This window comes from Apis mellifera, linkage group LG1 (assembly GCF_003254395.2).
Source record: "Apis mellifera strain DH4 linkage group LG1, Amel_HAv3.1, whole genome shotgun sequence".
Lineage (NCBI taxonomy): Eukaryota > Metazoa > Arthropoda > Insecta > Hymenoptera > Apidae > Apis > Apis mellifera.
Window position 1 is genome coordinate 5,627,047 of NC_037638.1, and position 18,823 is coordinate 5,645,869.

An 18,823-nucleotide genomic window follows, 5' to 3' on the forward strand; every position below is an offset into this window, starting at 1 on the left:
CCAAGCAATCAAATAACATCGACATCGGATAATTGAAGGCATGGCAGAAAATTATTTTAACAATTATATGTATTTCGTCATTTTCTCGTAACTCGAGCTCGCAAAAGACGATGATGTAAAAAAAATTTTTAAACATAAATTTCATCTTTTGCTTCTTTCCTCTTTTTTCATATATATATATATATATATTTCACACAATGCAAAATTTCAATTATTTCTTTTTATCGCTCTAATTCATACACTCTTACTTAAATTATCACGTATATATATATATCATAAGAAAACACAATTACAAACTTTTCCAATACTGAATCACAAAAATAAGAGAAATATTTCTCTTGCCTATATATATAAAAAAAAAAAAAAAAAAAAAAAAAAAAATAAGAGAAAAAGAAAAGAGAGACAAAAAAAACATTTCGTTCTTTCGAAAAAGTGAAAATGAGTGATTGCATTCGTTTCCTTTCTAAGCTTCGCAATACTCTTGTTAACATTTATTACTAATAAAATCAAGAAAATAATCAGTCTAATTTATTTCGTGATCATGCTCTTCTCGTTCTTCTTTCTTCTTCTTCTTCTTCTTCTTCTTCTTCTAACCTCTGCTGTTAATTGGTTCGCTTCGCGCTTGCTTTTTTTCCTTTCTCTTTCTTTCTTTAACGATATCCTTTATTGTCGCTATATTTACAAAAAAGAAAAAAAAATAAAAAAAAAAAAAAAAAAAGAAGCTGATACATGTATTATATTTACTCGATTTACATAATCGATATAAGTTATAATTTCGTTTCACGAAATACGACGATTCCGTTTACCGCTCTACCGCGTTTTATAAAAACAATAATGTCCGACCCGCGAAATTCGTATTTCTACATAATGTAGTAACTAGAAAAATAGTTATGTTTTTTTTTTTAAGATAATATACAGATTCTTCGAAGTTCCTTGTCTTCCGGGACGAATAATAATGAATAATGAAATAATAAAATCTGAGATTTCTATATATATATTTTTAGAAGGGAAAGTTCCCGATCTGAAGTCTCGGCAAAATGCGCGCGAAAATTTGAAATACACGCTTACTCAACAGATCCTTTCCTATTAGTACTAATAGTAATAATAATAGTAATAATAATAATTATAATATTAGTGATAATAAAATAATGATAATAATAATAATAATCATCGTTTGTTGTACAAATGATAGAAACGTCTTTCTACACACTAATACTTATTACACATGTATAGATTTATGCATATATACATATGTGTAAATGTAATGTATATATATATATACATAGATATATATATATATATATATATAACATTTCAATGATGATCAACAAAATTTACTTGATGAACTTTTTTTTTTTTTTTTTTTTTTTTTTACGCAGGACAGTTGAAACTAACGAAGGCAGAGAAAATTCGTACTCATTGGTCGTACTCATTGCAATAAATACAAATTTTCGAACGCTATTTTTTTTTCTTTTTTTCTTTTTTCTTTTAAATATAATATACAACAATGTAACAGCATTTAGACGGGTATCATATCAAACCGAATAAGTTGCATTCAGTGCATGTTGGGTGCAACCAATGTAAAAACGCATGTTTTTATTATATTCGACAAACAAAAATAATAATAATAATAATAATAATAATAATGATAACAAAAACTACGTGTACCACAGTGAACTTGAAAAGCGCACGAATTTCAGGTGAGATCGAGATAAATAGTGCACGTTCGGTCGTGTAACATTATATACATACATATATATATATATAAAAAAAAGAAAGGAAGAAAATTATTATTGAAAATAAAAGCGAATCAAATAAAATGATTCGATTAAAGTTAAAAAAAAAAAAAAAAAAAAAAAAATAAAGAAAAAACAAAATGCCAATGTACGACGGAAAATGTAAAAATAAATGTGTGTATGTATATATAATATACTTATTAAATAAAATAGAAAATGATCGTTACATAAAAAAAAAAAAAAAAAAAAAAAAAAAAAAAAAAAAAATAGGAAAATAATTCAATATCAAACGAAAGATGGAAGAAAATAATAATTATAAAATCGCAACTTGCGTCTTATTAATATATAAACGTAATTTTCTGTCGCATCTTATTGGCGCATTTTGTATCACCATTTGCCCCACCCCCTCTCCCTTTTTTCTCCCCACCTTTCTACACTGCGTCTCCTTAACAACACTCTCTTTATAAGAAAAACTCTATTTGTCGCATACATACATATATACATACATTAAAATTGATAGAATATACATAAATGTATAGTAAGTAACAAAATTGTTTTTTTTTTCTTTTTTTTTTTTTGCGATCACTTATAATTTTGTTGCGAGAGAAAACAAACTTGAAAAATAAATTCGATTTTTTTTCTTTTTTCCTTTTTTTTTTCTCATATATCTACAAAAAAATGGAGACGAGAAAATATCCTTCTCCTAAATAAAAAACGATATATCAAGGAATGTGCCAGATTTATATATAAGGTTGTTTTGTTTCTCCTTCCTTTCTTTTTCTTTATTTCTGCCTTTTTATTTCTCTTTTCTTCGTTATTTTTTTTTTTTTTATTATTTTTAAGTAACTAACCACAAGAGTCAGACGAGAAAACGTCGATTTCATGATTATCTCTAAAACAGAATATAAAAAGTGTAACTTTGATACAGAAAATCGTTAGTAGTGCACACACATCGAGATGTTCGAAGAGAGAGAGAGAGAAAAAAAAAAAAAAAAAGAATTAAATTAGCTTCTAAAGACTTCGGGTGCCACTATCTAAAAATAATCGTCTAAAAATTTTTTTAACATTATTCCTTTTCAAATATATTCATACAAGCATTCATACAACGACGCTGTTATTTATTTATTTATTCGACCATATATTTTGCACGATATACTTTCATTTTCACCTCTGACCCTCCTCTGATAACCGCAGAATTCACCTTCTTCTTCGTAAGTATTTAAAGAGAAAGTTTAAAGTTTACGAAACGATCGTACGAGAGAGAGAGAGAGAGAGAGAGAGAGAGAGAGAGAGAGAGAGAGAGAGAGAGAGAAAATCTGTATAATTAAAAAAATAAGGCGTACCGTGCAGAAACTCAACAAGGAAAAAAAGAAATAATAAATAGAAAAAAAAAAACAGATAAAAAAAGATATGGATATTTTCGAAATTATAATTCGTTTGTTCTTGAATCCCATGATTCTCGTTAGATCGTAACGTGTACTTTTTTCCTATATACTCTCAATGCACTTGTTGAAACTTACATATATATATATATATCTCATATTCGATTTTTCTTTCCATTTTCCTTTTTACTCGATATATATTTAGCCTCTGCGATTGCGAGTTGAACACACCGCGCTTACTAGCACTTCACATCGTTTACAAATTAAACGCAGGAGACGAATGTCGATCCATTTCTCACATTTCATTTATGATTGCTTTTTCTTCTTTTTTTTTTCTTATTTTTTTTTTTTTTTTTCCATGCAACATATATTCGTACATACGTATCGAAGGATGAATCTTATAGAAATTTTCTCGCTCGAATTCTACGACCTGGTGATATTGATATTGGATTTCTTTGTTTGTGTATGTATCTATATCGCACACGACTAAAGGAAGAGAAGAAAAAAAAAAAAGGGAAAAAAGATCACGAAGAAATAGAGCGACTTATTATATCACAGTATCGACGCAAGCTTGTATGAAATCGCAGATAGAACAGCATAAAGGCCAAATGGCGACACTACGCGCTTTTCTCGTTATTTTTCTCTCGGTATGAATAATTATTCGAGGAGGACAATAATTTGTTTTCTTCGTTCTCACTTGTAAGAAGCATTGAAATGTTCACGCACTTTATCATTCTCTCTCTCTCACACACAAATGCGCATGCGCGCCTCACTCATTCTCTCACTCGCTCACTCGCTCATTCGGTCACTCACTCTCTCGCTCACTCACTCACTCACCGCATATTTTCATCTTCTTTTATTCAATCTATGACAATGACTCTTACATCCATGGTCCATGATAACTTTGCATGAATCTAAGGTTCTCAGTATCGTTAGTAACAAAATAGTAAGCAATAGCCACTGTGTTTACGCATCCTGAGAATAAATCGGGGTTTTTTTATTATTTTTTTTTTTTGTTTTTCAAACTTTTGTTTAGATTTCTTCTCTTTACAATATATCATTCGTACGTCCGATAATTTTCTTTTCTTTTCTTCTGCCATTATTAAACGATTTATCATCTGAATACGTATCACCGGCGAAAATACAGTATATAAGTAATATTCGAAAATGTGTTTTCATACTTTTTTTTATCCTTTTTTATTTTGGTTTCTTAGCTGATGAGAAAAATAGAAAACAACGTTTCGATTATTTATGCGTTTATCACAATACTTATCTATGCACTAATTAGATTAATTGCTAAACAAATAGGAGATAATATGATAAGTTATATAATATATTTATATATATATAAAAACTCATTCGAGAATCATTATTTTTTTTCAATTCATTGAATACTTTTTAATCAACGTTTTGCCAATTTCTATGCGAAAAGAAATTAAGATAAAAATAAAGGAACTCGAATATTACTTTATACTGCGTTTTTATACCCATAAAAGGGAAAAACTTTGGCAACATACTAAACGTTGGCAACAACATCCTCTCTCCAGTGTTCCATTGTTTTTCATTTCTTTTGTTTGTTTTCAGCTGGGCAGCACAGCCTTTTTACCATACACGCAAAATATTCTTTTTTTTTCTTTTTTTCTTTTATACACGCATAAGCACTCGCATTAGCTTCTGGTTTCTTCGTTATAATCGTTATCGATAATCAGCAAGTACAATTAATAGTTAATCGAATAGCTTCATTGTAATCATTAATAATAATTAATAATAGTTATTAATATATACGTATATACATTACAGAAAAACTGTTTTACACTGAATAACAAATTGTACAGTGATACAAGGCTAACACTGAGATCGTCGGATACCTTTTTCTCTCTCTCTTTTTCTTTCACTCACTCGCTCACTCTTTCTTTCCCTTTCTCTCTTTCTCTATCTCTCTCTCTCCCCCTCTGCCTCTCAATCATTATTTAATCGTTATTTCTTCTTTTTACTTCTTTGAACACTATCAACACGCCCTCTCTGATAATTAAGTTTTCATCTCGAGCAATAATCCACGAATACATTAAACATTTTTGGAAAGCTTCTTCAACTGGAAGCGCGTCTGTAATATCCAATCTCTGAAAAAACGAATAAAATCGATTACTTTTCAAATCAATAACATTCCCAAAAATGTTTTAATTATTCGTATGATTATATAATATAATCACGTAATTCCTAGACACGCAAACAATTGTATCAATCCGCAAAAAACAGTTCTGACGAATTCCATTGACGACCGTCAAAATTTGTGAACATCCAAATTTACACAAATGAAATCATCGGTGAAACTTCTTCTTATTTTGCGTGAATTCTCGCGCGAATAAATTGTTATACACGCGATTTTCACAAAAAGTAAGTTAAGAATGGGAAATAACATCAACTATTTCTGTTTTTTTCTTTTTTGGTTTTCTTTTCATATTTTTTTTTTTTCTTTCTTTCCTTAAATTAATTTTACATCTTCAACAGTTCAATCGAATCTATATCTCATTTGATATAATACAAGCTGAGAACGAGATGTGCAAGAGTAATGCGCTTTTTTCTGGAACTTTGTTACGTCCAATTAGGATTTAGTTATCCATTTACAGGAGAAACATATACATATTTATATTACACAGCACAGACTACTAGTTTATGAATAAATGCAATTAGCCTGTTGTTGAACAAAATTAATCTGTTTTCTCTTTTTCTTTTTTTATCTCCCATAAGTAAATAAAAACAAAAGAATCATACATATATTCATGATATTCGTCGATCATTATTGATTTGGTACATACAAATACAAAAAAAGAATATGATATATGATATTCATACATTATCGCCTTGCACGTTGATATTTATACATTCTTCTCTTTTTCTCTCGTCATTCATTTATAACAGAATTAGTTAAATCATGTGTTTCTGAACATAACATTGTTTCACGGCATAGCTGCCAATTTGCTATGATACATAATTTATATGGTCCTATTTTCTTTCAAGTACATCTGTGCTAGTCTCTTTGTGTGATTCTTAACAATCATGGTCATTTGAACCATAATGCACTCTACTAACTTTAAGGCGATGGAGCACCTGACTTTTTGAATAGTTTCTTGCATTTGGATAGAAATACCTTGAAGAAACATCATCCACTTAACGCATAGATAAAATTAGTCGCAATTTGTCGTAATGTAATGTAATGATGCAGTAAGGTCTTGCAATTAAAAATAAATTTAAATTAGTCATATTGCATCTGAATGTAATTTAAATTTTCAAAAACAGCTGATTCTTTCGATGTAGAAAATATCTTGCAAAAATTGAAATATCTAATTGTATATTATAAATGCGTGTATATAAAATGATTAAAATATTAGTATAGTGTACTAAAAAAAATTTATATATTTGTACTAAACGTATACGATGATACAAAATTAAAGGACAATTACATTTGTGTCAGATTATTGAAAATTCATTTACAGTATTGAATAATGTTTTTTTCAAGGTATACTCCAACACATATTAATAATTTCTATACGTGTTAAATATTTAAATGTATTATTCATTTGAAAGCTGTACGCCCAGCTGTTATATTATTGAACGAACTGAAAAACATTAACAAAATTTATATTTTGTCCTAATGTGCAATTTTAAGAGAGAAAAAAACAACAACAAAAATCGCCAATCTTAATTTGTTAATAACGATTAATTTGTGATTAATAATAATAATAATAATAATAATAATAATAATAACGATAATAATAATTAATAATAATAATAATAATAATAATAATAATAATAATAATAATAATAATAATAATTAATAATGATGATAATATATTAATAATAATAATAGTACTAGTAGTAATAATAGTAGTAATAGTAATATTAATAATAATGATGATGATGATAATGATGATGATGATTATGATGATGATAATAATATATTAATATTAATATTAATATTAATAATAATTAATAACAATAAATAATAATAATAATAATAATAATAATAGTAGTAATAGTAATAATAATAATAATAATTAATAACAATAATAACCATAATAATGATGATGATGATGATTAATAGTAATAATAATTAATAATAATTAATAATAATAATAATCAATAATAATAATAATAATGATTAATAATAATTATTAATAGTAATAATAATAATAACGGTAATATTAATATTAATAACAATGACGATGATGATGACGATGATGACAATGATGACGATGATGACGATGATGGTGATGATGATGATGATGATGATGATTAATAATGATAAAGATGATGATGATGGTGGTGAGGATGATGATGATGATGATGATGATGATGATGATGATGACGATGACGATGATGATTATTATGATGATGATGATGATAATGATGATGATGATAATGATAATGATGATGATGATGATGAAGATAACAATAATAATAGTAATAATAACAACAATAATAATTAATAATAATTAATAATAATAATTATTAATTATAAGAATCTAAGTAGACAAATACACTTTTATTCTTTCATATGAAACTTGTCTATGATAATTAGTTTCTTCTTATTGTATTCGAAGATGATAAGTTTCTGTAGACTTTATTATTTATTTATGTTTTTGGTTTCAAATATGTGAGGTTTTCATTCAATTCAGAAAGTTACTATTTTGATCATCTATCGAAAAGTAAAATATATCGGAGGTAGGCTTCCTATTTGACGAATAATATCGTCATAAAAAGAATCATATTAAATTCATTTTTTCTGTTTCATTTTTTTTTGATTAACTACTCATATTAGTTTTTTTCCTTATTGTAAATCGATAACAACCATAAAGTGTATTAGTTACTTTCTTTTTTTTGCATATTCAGAAGATAACACAATTCCATGAAAAATTCCAAAAGAATTTAAGACACAAATATTCAAAACTAAACTAGACATCAGCTAGTAGAGTATCTAGATGCACTATACGCATTCACACCATCATACTTTATGATCACAAGCAAGTACTTTATTATAATTATCATTACCAATAATTAATAGTTAATTATTCATTAAATAAGCGAGTCTGTGTAAAAATTTAGCGTTTTTGTTTTGTTTTTTTTTTTTTTTCAACACATTCGCACTTTTCTCACTGTCTCTAACCAGTTCATGATCTTGAGCGCAACATTTGCAAAAATCAAAGTTTTTATGATTCTTTCTTTTTTCCTTCTTTTAAATTTCGTAAACTAATATCTATCGCGGCTGGAAGAAGTAACCACTCCTTAAAGTTTTAAGTCAATCACACTACTTTTAAATATTTTACACGTGTTTAATAACACACTTACATTCACTATTTCCATTACACTTCACACATCTTTATAACTTTCTTTACTTTTCTTTAGTATTTGTCTTAAATAAAGTACAATCTAGCAACCACTATTTTTATGTTTAATCTTTTTAAAGTTTTTCTTGAAGACTCACTGATGGCTGCAACAATCCCCGTTTTCAAGATGTTGTTTTAAGATCATCTCTGCTTGTAACTATTTAAGATAATTATTATATAGTTTAATAATATTTCCAATGGACGATCTTAATTTGCTATAGTTAACATAACAGGATTTTTTCAACTATCTTTAAACTTTATTACAATGGTCTAAGATGTATTTCTTATTCTTTAAAGGCATCAGCATTAACCATTGTCACAGCACATGCAGTTTTTGAAAAATCTGTTTTGTGATGATTATGTTTCAGTTAATTTTTAAACTCTTTTTTATTTCACAATTGTAATATTTTCTTAACTCTGGTCCAAAAAGCAATCTGTTTTTATTTTTATTTTTTTTTTTTAAATTTATATAAGATTACTTAAATTTTCACATTTTTTACAAGAAATTTAATATTTATGCTTTGAAGAAGCAAAATGTGTCACGAATTTATAATTTTCAGTCAAATTGTATTAGTTGTCAATACTGAAACTTAAGTATTGCATTACAACCTTCTCAAAGGTACCTTGTAATTTAATAATGTATGTACAATCAGAACATACACACACAATTTATAAGCCTTGTCTTTTTCAGGTGATTGACTATTATATACATTAGCTTTAGAGGCACATTTTGCGCCAATTGGCTTTACAGAATTATCATTGATGACGTGACTCAAAAATTAGTACAGCTTTGACGATCGAAACCGAAAGTTAATATAACTTTTTTGATACAGGCTCGATCAGATTTGCTTGTATTTAGATATATATTCGATCTTGTATTAGTTAGCAGACTCTTCTGGCTGTTTACAGTTTTATAACGAATAACTTGTAATAGAGGTAATTTTGTGGTACAAAAACGTTAATGTGTTATTTACCCCATATTTCTTAGTGCCCATTTCACTGACCACTGTAGAACTGTATACGACCACCTGCAGTTACTGGCATTTCTCTCATAACAGCGTCCCATGCTATATTAAAAGAAACAAATAAAAAGATTTTAAATTATAATTAATGGTTTGAATACTATAAAACATATATATTTCCTATTTATCAATCCTATTTATCAATTTAATCATAAATTGTTATTGAGAAAGCTAATTATATTAAAAATATTGCAAGCAATTATTTTAAAAATTATCATAACGATCGAAAATATTTTTACAAATATTCTCAATTGTTTTCAAATTATTAATTGTCAATTTTAAAATATAGTATAAAACTCTAAAATAAAATATATTTACCTAAACCAACAAATGAGACGATTTTATCATGATTGTATGTTTGTATATTAACGTCTTCTTCAGGTGCTACATAAAGCATAGAAAAGTCTTCTTTTGGTTGATGATGATATTTCTCCATTATTCCTGGCGGAGGTGTAGGTTGTGGTGGTAGACATGTAGGAGGAGGAAATCTTGGAGGATAACCCATACACGGTAATCGTTGTACCATCACCGGATGTAAAGGTTGTTGAGTTACATGCGTATTTGGAGATTGTATGAAATTAGGCGTAAATTTATCACATCTCATGTGTTTATCAAATATCGGAGGATATCTATCAAAATTAGAAGGTGGTTTGTTTATAAGTGGTGGAACTACAGAAGGAAACACAGAAGTGGCACTTGAGGTTTCTTCGGTTGTCGAATCTTCTGATAATAAAAGTTGTTCGTTAATTTCAAATCCGAACCTAAGTTCTGTTGGCAATTCACTATTCTTGGTAACATCTGATGAAGTTTCATCTAGTAATATAACCGCAGGCCTCGAAACTTTTTGTTTATTAGATATTTGCGATTCTGTTTTTTGCGTTTGATCTTTATCTGATGTGGAATTTTGTTTTGCTTTTTTCAATTTAGAATCTTCTTGTTGTTCTTGTTTCGAATTTACAGAATGTGCATTTCCCGATTTAATTGTTTCGTGTTTAATATTAATATTTGGTTCTTTTGTAGTTTTTGTCGATTTTTCATTTTTTGTCAACTTAGCATCTGAATCAATATTTTGCATTTCTTGCACTGATTTTGGATTATTTACGACATTGGTTTTTTGTGATTCAACTTCATCACTTGAACCAGTACCCAAATTATTTTTATTTTCACAATGTGTATTAGAATTTTCAATATTTTGTTTTTTTGTATTTTCATCGTAAAGTGTACATCCAACTTTCTTAAAATGTTGATCTTCGTATGGTACTTGATTCTGTACATTTTGATTATTTTGTGTGTAACCTCCTCGACGTGCTCGAGGATTATTACATCTTGTATTTACAACTGTCTCTTTATTATTAACATTGTTGCAATTGGAATTATTATTATCAGAATCAGGATTGCAATTTATTATTGCACTGCCAAGTTTTGATGGCACTGTGTTCGTTACTGAAACTTCGTTTGATGTTGTATTATGATTATTAAAATTTACAGTTTTTTGTTCTTGTTGCGTTAAATTTTCACGCATTTTTTCAATATCTTGTACATATTTAATAACTTGTATATTTTTATTAATAGCTTCTTCTTGAGCTTCGGCTTTTTTTCTTTCTGTTGAATTTTTCATTTTTGTCAAAGTTGGTGAAAGTGGTTTTTCAAAACTTAAGTTCAAAATATGATTCGAATGGGTAAAATTATGTTGTCTTGTTTTTCTATCAGAGTGTTGTAATTCATCTAAGCTAGGATAATAATCTTGAGGAATTTTATCTGGTTCCGAGGGCGTCTTAGGTGGCACACTAGGCCATGAAGATGGATTTAACATATTTGGAACTATTGTAGACATATTTAACACTGAATTGTGAGTCATATTAATAGTTGCCATACGAGCTATATCCGCATAACTAGCTTGCGGCGTTCCACCCGATGAGGTAGCTATTTTTGATAAATTATGTTTGGACGTGTTTGATGTAACTGGTAATGAATGGACAGAATCAGAATCACTACTGTCTGATTTATCACTGCAAATAATAAATAAATTAATGAAAGTATGATGTAAATAATAATAAAATACTTGATTTTCTTTATGAATTATATCTTTATAAATTATATTGCAAATTATACTTGTTGTTATTTATATAAAAGAAATTAAAAGAAAGTTATATTAATTACCTTGGTGGCATACTACTTGCAGATTTTCTTCTAAGTTCAGGAGAAAGTGGTGTTCTATATTCATTAGAGAATCCTCTTGAATTTTGAAGATAAGATCCAGATGTTGTTAAATTCTGTGCTCTACTTCCACTGGAACTTCTTCTCTGTTTTTTACTTTTTTTCTTTTTCGTAACTACCAGGAATTCTGTTTCATGTTCAGGCTCTGGATTGATTTTTTTATTGGAATTTCGACGACTAGCATAATCATCTCCGGTATCATTACAATATATGGACTGACCTTCTTCTGTTCCCCAAGATCGTCTATCACCGCGACTATCGATAGCTGGGTCTCCCGTGCTTCTTTGTTTCGCACGACGTAAGGCAACATTGATTGTACCTGTTCAAATACAAGGATAAATAAATTTTGTTGATACAAACTCTTATTAAACAAAAACATAACAAATTCAAATATAACGTTTGTACAAATATAAAAAATTCAAATGTAAATAAATTTCGATAAATTTAACTTTCATATTATTTAAATGACAAACTTTTAATATTTTAATATTACTTAAATAATAAGTTTTTGCAACTAATTATTTACCATGTTGACTTGATATACTACTGGCACCACTCGAACTGACGCTTTTCTCTGTTGTAAGATCTTCAAGTTTAGTCTTAGATATTTCTTCAAGTGAATTAGACTTTTGTAATTTGGCTGGTAACTGTTCCCTTTTAGTATCCTTTTCTCTGCTTCTTGGTTTTGCACCTGAACTAGTTTTTACTCTTACTGGATTACCTGGTTTTCCTTTTTTGCTCTTTGATTCTTTATTTTCAATAAAATTAATTAAAATTTCAATATCATCAATGTTGCGATGTCCTTCAACATTTTCAGCACTATATACAATAACATTAGGTTCTTGAGTATGCTTTCTTCTAGGTTTTTTTCGTTCTCCATTATATTGTACTGGATTTCCATTTTCATCCAATGATTTTTTTTCTCCAGATCCAGTAGTATGCGCTGTATACCTCGAGCCTTCTGTGCAAAATTTACAGATTTTAATTTGTTAAAAATAAAAAATCTAATAAATATTAATATTATATAAAATAAAATGTTTTTTTATTATTTTAATATTTTATTAATAATTTTCATTAATTTTTTTTATTAATAATTTTCATTAATATATCACCTACCCATTGTGATATTCTGTGTTTGTAAGGATGCAGACATCATGGAGCATAAACTTGGAATTACTTTACCCTGACTAGTATTAGAACTGTTTCCACCAATACCACATTTCACACTATTAAAAGTTTGAAAAGAGAGGGATCCAGTTACTTCTGTACCATTAACAGATATTTTTGATTTATCTTGCTTTCCGCTATGTTCACGGAGAGAAAAATCTATAGTAGTATCCACAGGAGTTTGAGCTATGTCAAAGGTAGTGCGTGGTATATACTGAGGTCTACGAGGTTCAATAATTTTCATTTCAATTCCTTCATCATCTTCTGTGTCTAATGCGTGAGGTCTCTGAACCCCACTTAAAGTGGATCCCACATTTCTGTCACTAATAGTACCCACCTAAAATAAATATCAAAATAAATAAATATGAATAAAGAAAATATAATATACAATTATAATTATTTTACTGAATTATATATTATTTTAATTATAAATTACCTCAGCATCACCTAAATCAATCACCATATAATCTGATTTATATTCTGGTGGTGGATTATCGGATTCAAGCATTTCATTTGTCCCGTATTTTCCTTTGCTACCTCGTTTCTCACGTACTTCAACTTCAGTTTCACACAAATCTTTTTTTGTATCTTTTTTATCTTTTTCTTTTTCTTCTTTTTTTGTACTATTATATGATGGTTTGTCTAATGATTTAGATTTTTCTTTATTAGTCCAATCATATGTTGATCTTTCTTCACAGAATCCCTTCTTAAAAAAAGAGATATTGAAAAATTAATCATTTATTTTTAAAAATTTTTATTAATAATGTTTGATATATATGTACATATATGTATATACATACTTTTTTATCAAATAATAAATCTAAATTAGCCAATGAAGCAAGACTGTGTGATGCATTAACATTTGAGGGTAATGAACCACCTTCTCTTTGCCTTGCAGATACACTAGATCCTGTATATTTTTTATTTTTTCTCCTGTTTCCTCCGTAAGTATAGCTAGATCCAGATGTTAAATAAGCAAAACTACTATCAAATTCTGAAGTAATAGGTTGTGCTAAATTTTGTAATGAGCCTCCATGTGTTAATCTCTCAGATACAGAATCTCTTTTATGCCTTCTACGATTTGATCCAGGTAAACAACGTGAATTAGTTATTATTCTACAACCTTCCTCAGTTTCATCAGCTTCTGCTTCTTGAAGTAACTCCTAAAATAAAATCATCACATTATTATACATTATTATAATACAAAGAATAAAATTACTAATAAGCTTACTTTAAAAAGACTTGATTTTCCTTCACGATCTTTTGGACACTTATAAGTTATAGCTTCATCCAATAGTGCACGTAGTTCACCTTCATTTAATGTAGATAAAGTAGCTGGTTCTTCCTAAAAATTAAAAAATTTTGTATTACTATAAATATATGTAATTATATTATAAGAACATAAAAAACCATCTTTATAAAAAAAATTAAAAATCATATTAAATATAATTGTAAAAAAATATCAAAAAAATAATTATAAATTAAATTCTTATTAAACAAAAACTATTATATAAGTTAATGGAATAGATTTTCTTATAATATTAAAATAATGTTAAAATAATATTAATTTTATAAATAAACATAAATTGTTAATATTATATAAATATTATATCAAATTCAATGTAAATATTATAATGCTTTAACTATTTAATATATGTGAATACTTTGTTTGTAACCTATACATAGTGCAAGAACATATTTGGCAATGTTGATTCAAATATGGTAAGTGTGCCAAGAGTTCAATCTAAACTTTAGGAGTAAACCATAAGTAGGAATATATTCAAAGATATACTAAGAAATTGAAGGATATTTAGGACATTTATGATTCCCATAAATCATTTTATTATATTATTTATTATTTTTATATTATTTTAATATTTATCTTCTATTAAAATTTATAAATTTATAAATAAAATTATAAAATATAAAAACTTTTTCAATATAAAATATTTTATATTTAATTAATTACAAAAATGTTAGTTGTTATTAAAAATTTCTATGATTTTATTATCACAATTGATAAATACATATAAATATTTCACAAAAAAAATTTATAAAATTAAATATATTTATTTTAAAACATTCAATTTTATGTGTGAGATTAAACACCATAATATAAACTAGACAACAAGATAGATAAGCATAGATATAGATAGATTCAGAGAGTAAATTTAAGGTTTCACTTATTGGATTTTATGAAGAAATATAGAGACCACATAGAAAAAAGTATATTAATATAAATGATATACATTAATATCATAATTGATATTATTCTTAACTTATCTAAACACTGAATCTATATATATTTTGATCATAAAAATTATATATATATTATATATATGTAATTTATAATCATTAATTTTTATATATAAAATTATTGAAATTTTTATTATTTTAATAACAATATGTTTTCTTTTTTCATTGTATTTATAATATTAACCAATCATTACAAATAATATATAACATTATTGTACTAAAATGTACATAACTGTTTATATAACAGCAAAAAATTATAAGTCTATATAGACTTTTATTTGATTTACTTACAAAATAATGCATGAATATTATTATTAGAGAATATTTCCCACCTATAGGCTATAAACAAAGTAGAAAATATTGCAAAAAATTATACATGATGTGTCATTTATTTTCGTAGTAATTCGACTAACATTGCCTTGCGGTAACCTGACTAGCTTCATTCAAAGCAAAATATCTTATCAGAATGGCTGCCCACATAAAAAAATAATTGACTACTGCAGTCTTCTTTCTTCATTCTTAAAACAGTACACAAATATTGTAAAAAGACAAAACATAATAATAAATTTCTTTTCAATGTTTCATATAAAAAAAAATTAAAAACGATTATGATTAATCCCAGAATATATAGTTTTTATAGAGATAACAAACCTTTCCGAATTTATTGACCGTGAATCGTCATACATACAATGTAATACTTTATACGTTTTCACAGTTAGGTTAATAATAAACTCTTATCATTCTTCGCCCCCCCCCCCTTCAAAAGTAAAAGAGAAAAAGAAAATTATCATTCGTTTTATAATGTTAAATAATTTTCTTGGCAAAACAAAAAATTTAATACGTGCTTTCATCTACGAACAATACAAACCAATCATCTTTGAAGATTTAGAAAGCACTGTTAATGAATACTCGTAAGTCCTTGGAAATGCGAAAAGGATAGCCAATAGCGAGTTTACCTTCGCTCGTAAATTAAAATAGGACACACCAAGAATGAGTTTGGGCTTGTCCAGAGATCGATAGGGGGTCGCGATTAGCTAATTGAGACACGAGATACCGGGGTGACTTACAGACGAAGGAAAAATCTGCTGGGCAGTGCCGGCACGGAATTTATATTTTTAGAGGGCACCTGGGTCGGTTGCAGTCGTCTCTGCTCCGTCGAATTGCAGTTCCACAGTATAGCACCGTTACGTAGAGACTTTGCACATTTGAGTATATGATAAACGTAGCCGATGATATGCTATCACTGTTCACAAGAAATATTATCGGCAGTATCAAAAATACGCTACCGATTTAAATGCTATTGTAACGAGCGGGCGCGGCGCGCTCTTCTCACCATGGCCGCCGCCATTACACTGAGAATACGGCCATTCCAGGATCGTAATAAGTGAAGGGCCCTTTGATGTCTCTATTCGTTATTCTTTGTCAATCAAAATTGTATAAATTTATACATAAAAATTACATATTATATAATTACAAATTATGAATGTATATTATTTCACTTCTTTAAAATAATAAATTATTTTAAGGATTAATTCAAAATTCAATTACCAATTCTTTTTATGTTTATATTATGTTTTATAAAATCATTAATTGCTATTCTGTTGCATTAAATATAAATATATCAGAATTATAGATATATTATAAAGTTTAAATTTGATAATATTAATCATAAAAATTATATTTTTAATATTTTAAAAATTTAATGTATATTTTATACTATCATTTATATCTATAAATATAACAATTAATAAGTAAATGATTATTAAATTTTTTTATATTATTTCCTTATGAAAAAGTATGAAATATTTATTAATATGTTATGCTATTATAATAAATAATATTGAAATTATTAATTACAAAAACTTTGAATTAATTGCTATAAATTTGTCTGTATAATTGATGTAAGTAATTTATAATTAAAATAAAAAATTTTAAAACACTTATTATGGATTTCAAATGTTCAATTTATTTGAATGTATGAAAAACAAATATATTTAATAATTATATATTACATATTATGAATAATTTAAATTTGAATTTAGAAAAATATTATAGATTATAAATTATTGAGTAAAAAACTTATATTATAAGTATTAAGATAAACTTTCAGATAAATACTCAGATTATAAGTATTAAGATAAACATCTATGTTAAATTTTTAAGATAGTATATGATTAAAAATGTTGGGAAATATATATATATTTTTATGTCTATATATAATATTAAAAAAAGAATTTAAAAATTAGTATTATATAAGCTAATAATTATGTATACTATTTTTTCAAATTCATATCTTAAAAAATTTAAATCTTTCAATAATATATTTCAAGTGATCTTTATATATATGTATAAATATTCTTATACATATCATATACATCTATATATAAATAATTAAAATGATCTTATAATATTATATATTCTATTCTATTAATACATATCTTGTTTATGGATTCCTTATATCGTTAACTCACCTGTTTATTGTCAGAAGTAATGCAAGTTGATACACTTTGGGTTGTCGAATCTGAATTGATGTCAGTGTTCGTTGAAGCACATTCTGTATTCGAACTCTGGTTACTAACAGTCTCAACAACTATCACTGAATTTTCGATATTATCTCTTTCATTAGAGATCTCACTATTGTTATTTTCAGCACTTTTGTCAGGTGCTATTGGTTCTTGGCGATGTTCTGGCCCTGGGGCCATTTTGACTGAAACTGACAGCGTTATATCCGCTGTGCTCATATTTTTATCATTTTTCTTTGGTGATTTTAAGGTCTAACGACCTATTTTATTTGATCACAGAGAATAATTTGAAATTTTTGCATGTCGTATCACTTTAATTTTGATGATTTTGATGATTTTGTTTATTTAGTTTATTTATGAAATTATCGAAACCATCACGTCCATGTAAACGAAAGCATTCTGCACTATACCGTCACATTAGGTTAAGCCTAATCGATTTAATTTATACACAATTTTAATATACAATTGAAGTCGAAAAATATACATACATAAACAATAATAATTATTTGTATTTAAATCATGAGATTCAATTGATGATTTTTTTAATATACTCAACTTTCCGCGCGTACCATGCGCGCTATGAAAGTGACAAAAATGGCACCGTCCACCATCTAATGTCGTGACTGTCGATCAATCAGAAAACTGTTGTCTTTCAACTTTTGTTTTAGTGATTCTCCATATATTTTTAATTAATTTCTACACTTCTGCTTATGTACGATAAGTTTGAAAACATAATTCATATTTCTATTTTGATATCAACGATTTTTCATTGTTGAGGTTATTTCAGATCTACTTGTCACCTCTAATTACAACTGTCGACTATAGAGTACGTTATTTCAAAAAATTGAAATTGTACTGCTTGTATGATAAGCAAATATTTATCTTATATTCAAATCATATATTTATTGGAGGAAAAACATAAAAATAATGAAATAATGAAAAAATTTATTTTACTTATATATCATTTAATGATTGATATGCTCATTTGGAATTATTTGTTATTTTTTCATAAATAATAAAGAATAAAAGAAAATTTGCAATTTATTTACTTTTTTTGTTATTTACTTTCGTTCGTCATGAACAAATTATAATTGAACGTGTATTCAAATTCGTACCAAGATTATAATATAGTAGATA

At 26.8% G+C, this 18,823-nt stretch overlaps 1 protein-coding gene across 6 annotated transcripts; it reads right to left on the bottom strand.

Annotated features, from left to right (window-relative positions):
* Positions 1-4,760: 4,760 nt before the first annotated feature.
* LOC409053 (protein PF14_0175) lies at positions 4,761-18,580 on the bottom strand. Of its 6 annotated transcripts, none has more exons than XM_016912667.2 (10): positions 17,636-18,580; positions 14,140-14,253; positions 13,709-14,071; positions 13,345-13,614; positions 12,858-13,245; positions 12,268-12,702; positions 11,685-12,060; positions 9,843-11,533; positions 9,477-9,569; positions 4,761-5,238 (listed from the first exon to the last, which is right to left on the bottom strand). In XM_016912667.2, exons 1-9 carry the CDS (start codon positions 17,903-17,905, stop codon positions 9,499-9,501), a joined length of 3,978 nt encoding a protein of 1,325 aa, XP_016768156.1. In that variant the 5' UTR covers positions 17,906-18,580; the 3' UTR covers positions 4,761-5,238; positions 9,477-9,498. The 6 variants fall into 6 exon arrangements, with proteins under 6 accessions (XP_016768156.1, XP_397542.4, XP_006563335.1 ...); XM_397542.7 differs by lacking the exon at positions 4,761-5,238 and having other exon boundaries at positions 7,862-9,569; positions 11,685-11,886; positions 11,962-12,060; XM_006563272.3 differs by lacking the exon at positions 4,761-5,238 and adding an exon at positions 7,862-8,659.
* Positions 18,581-18,823: the final 243 nt, after the last annotated feature.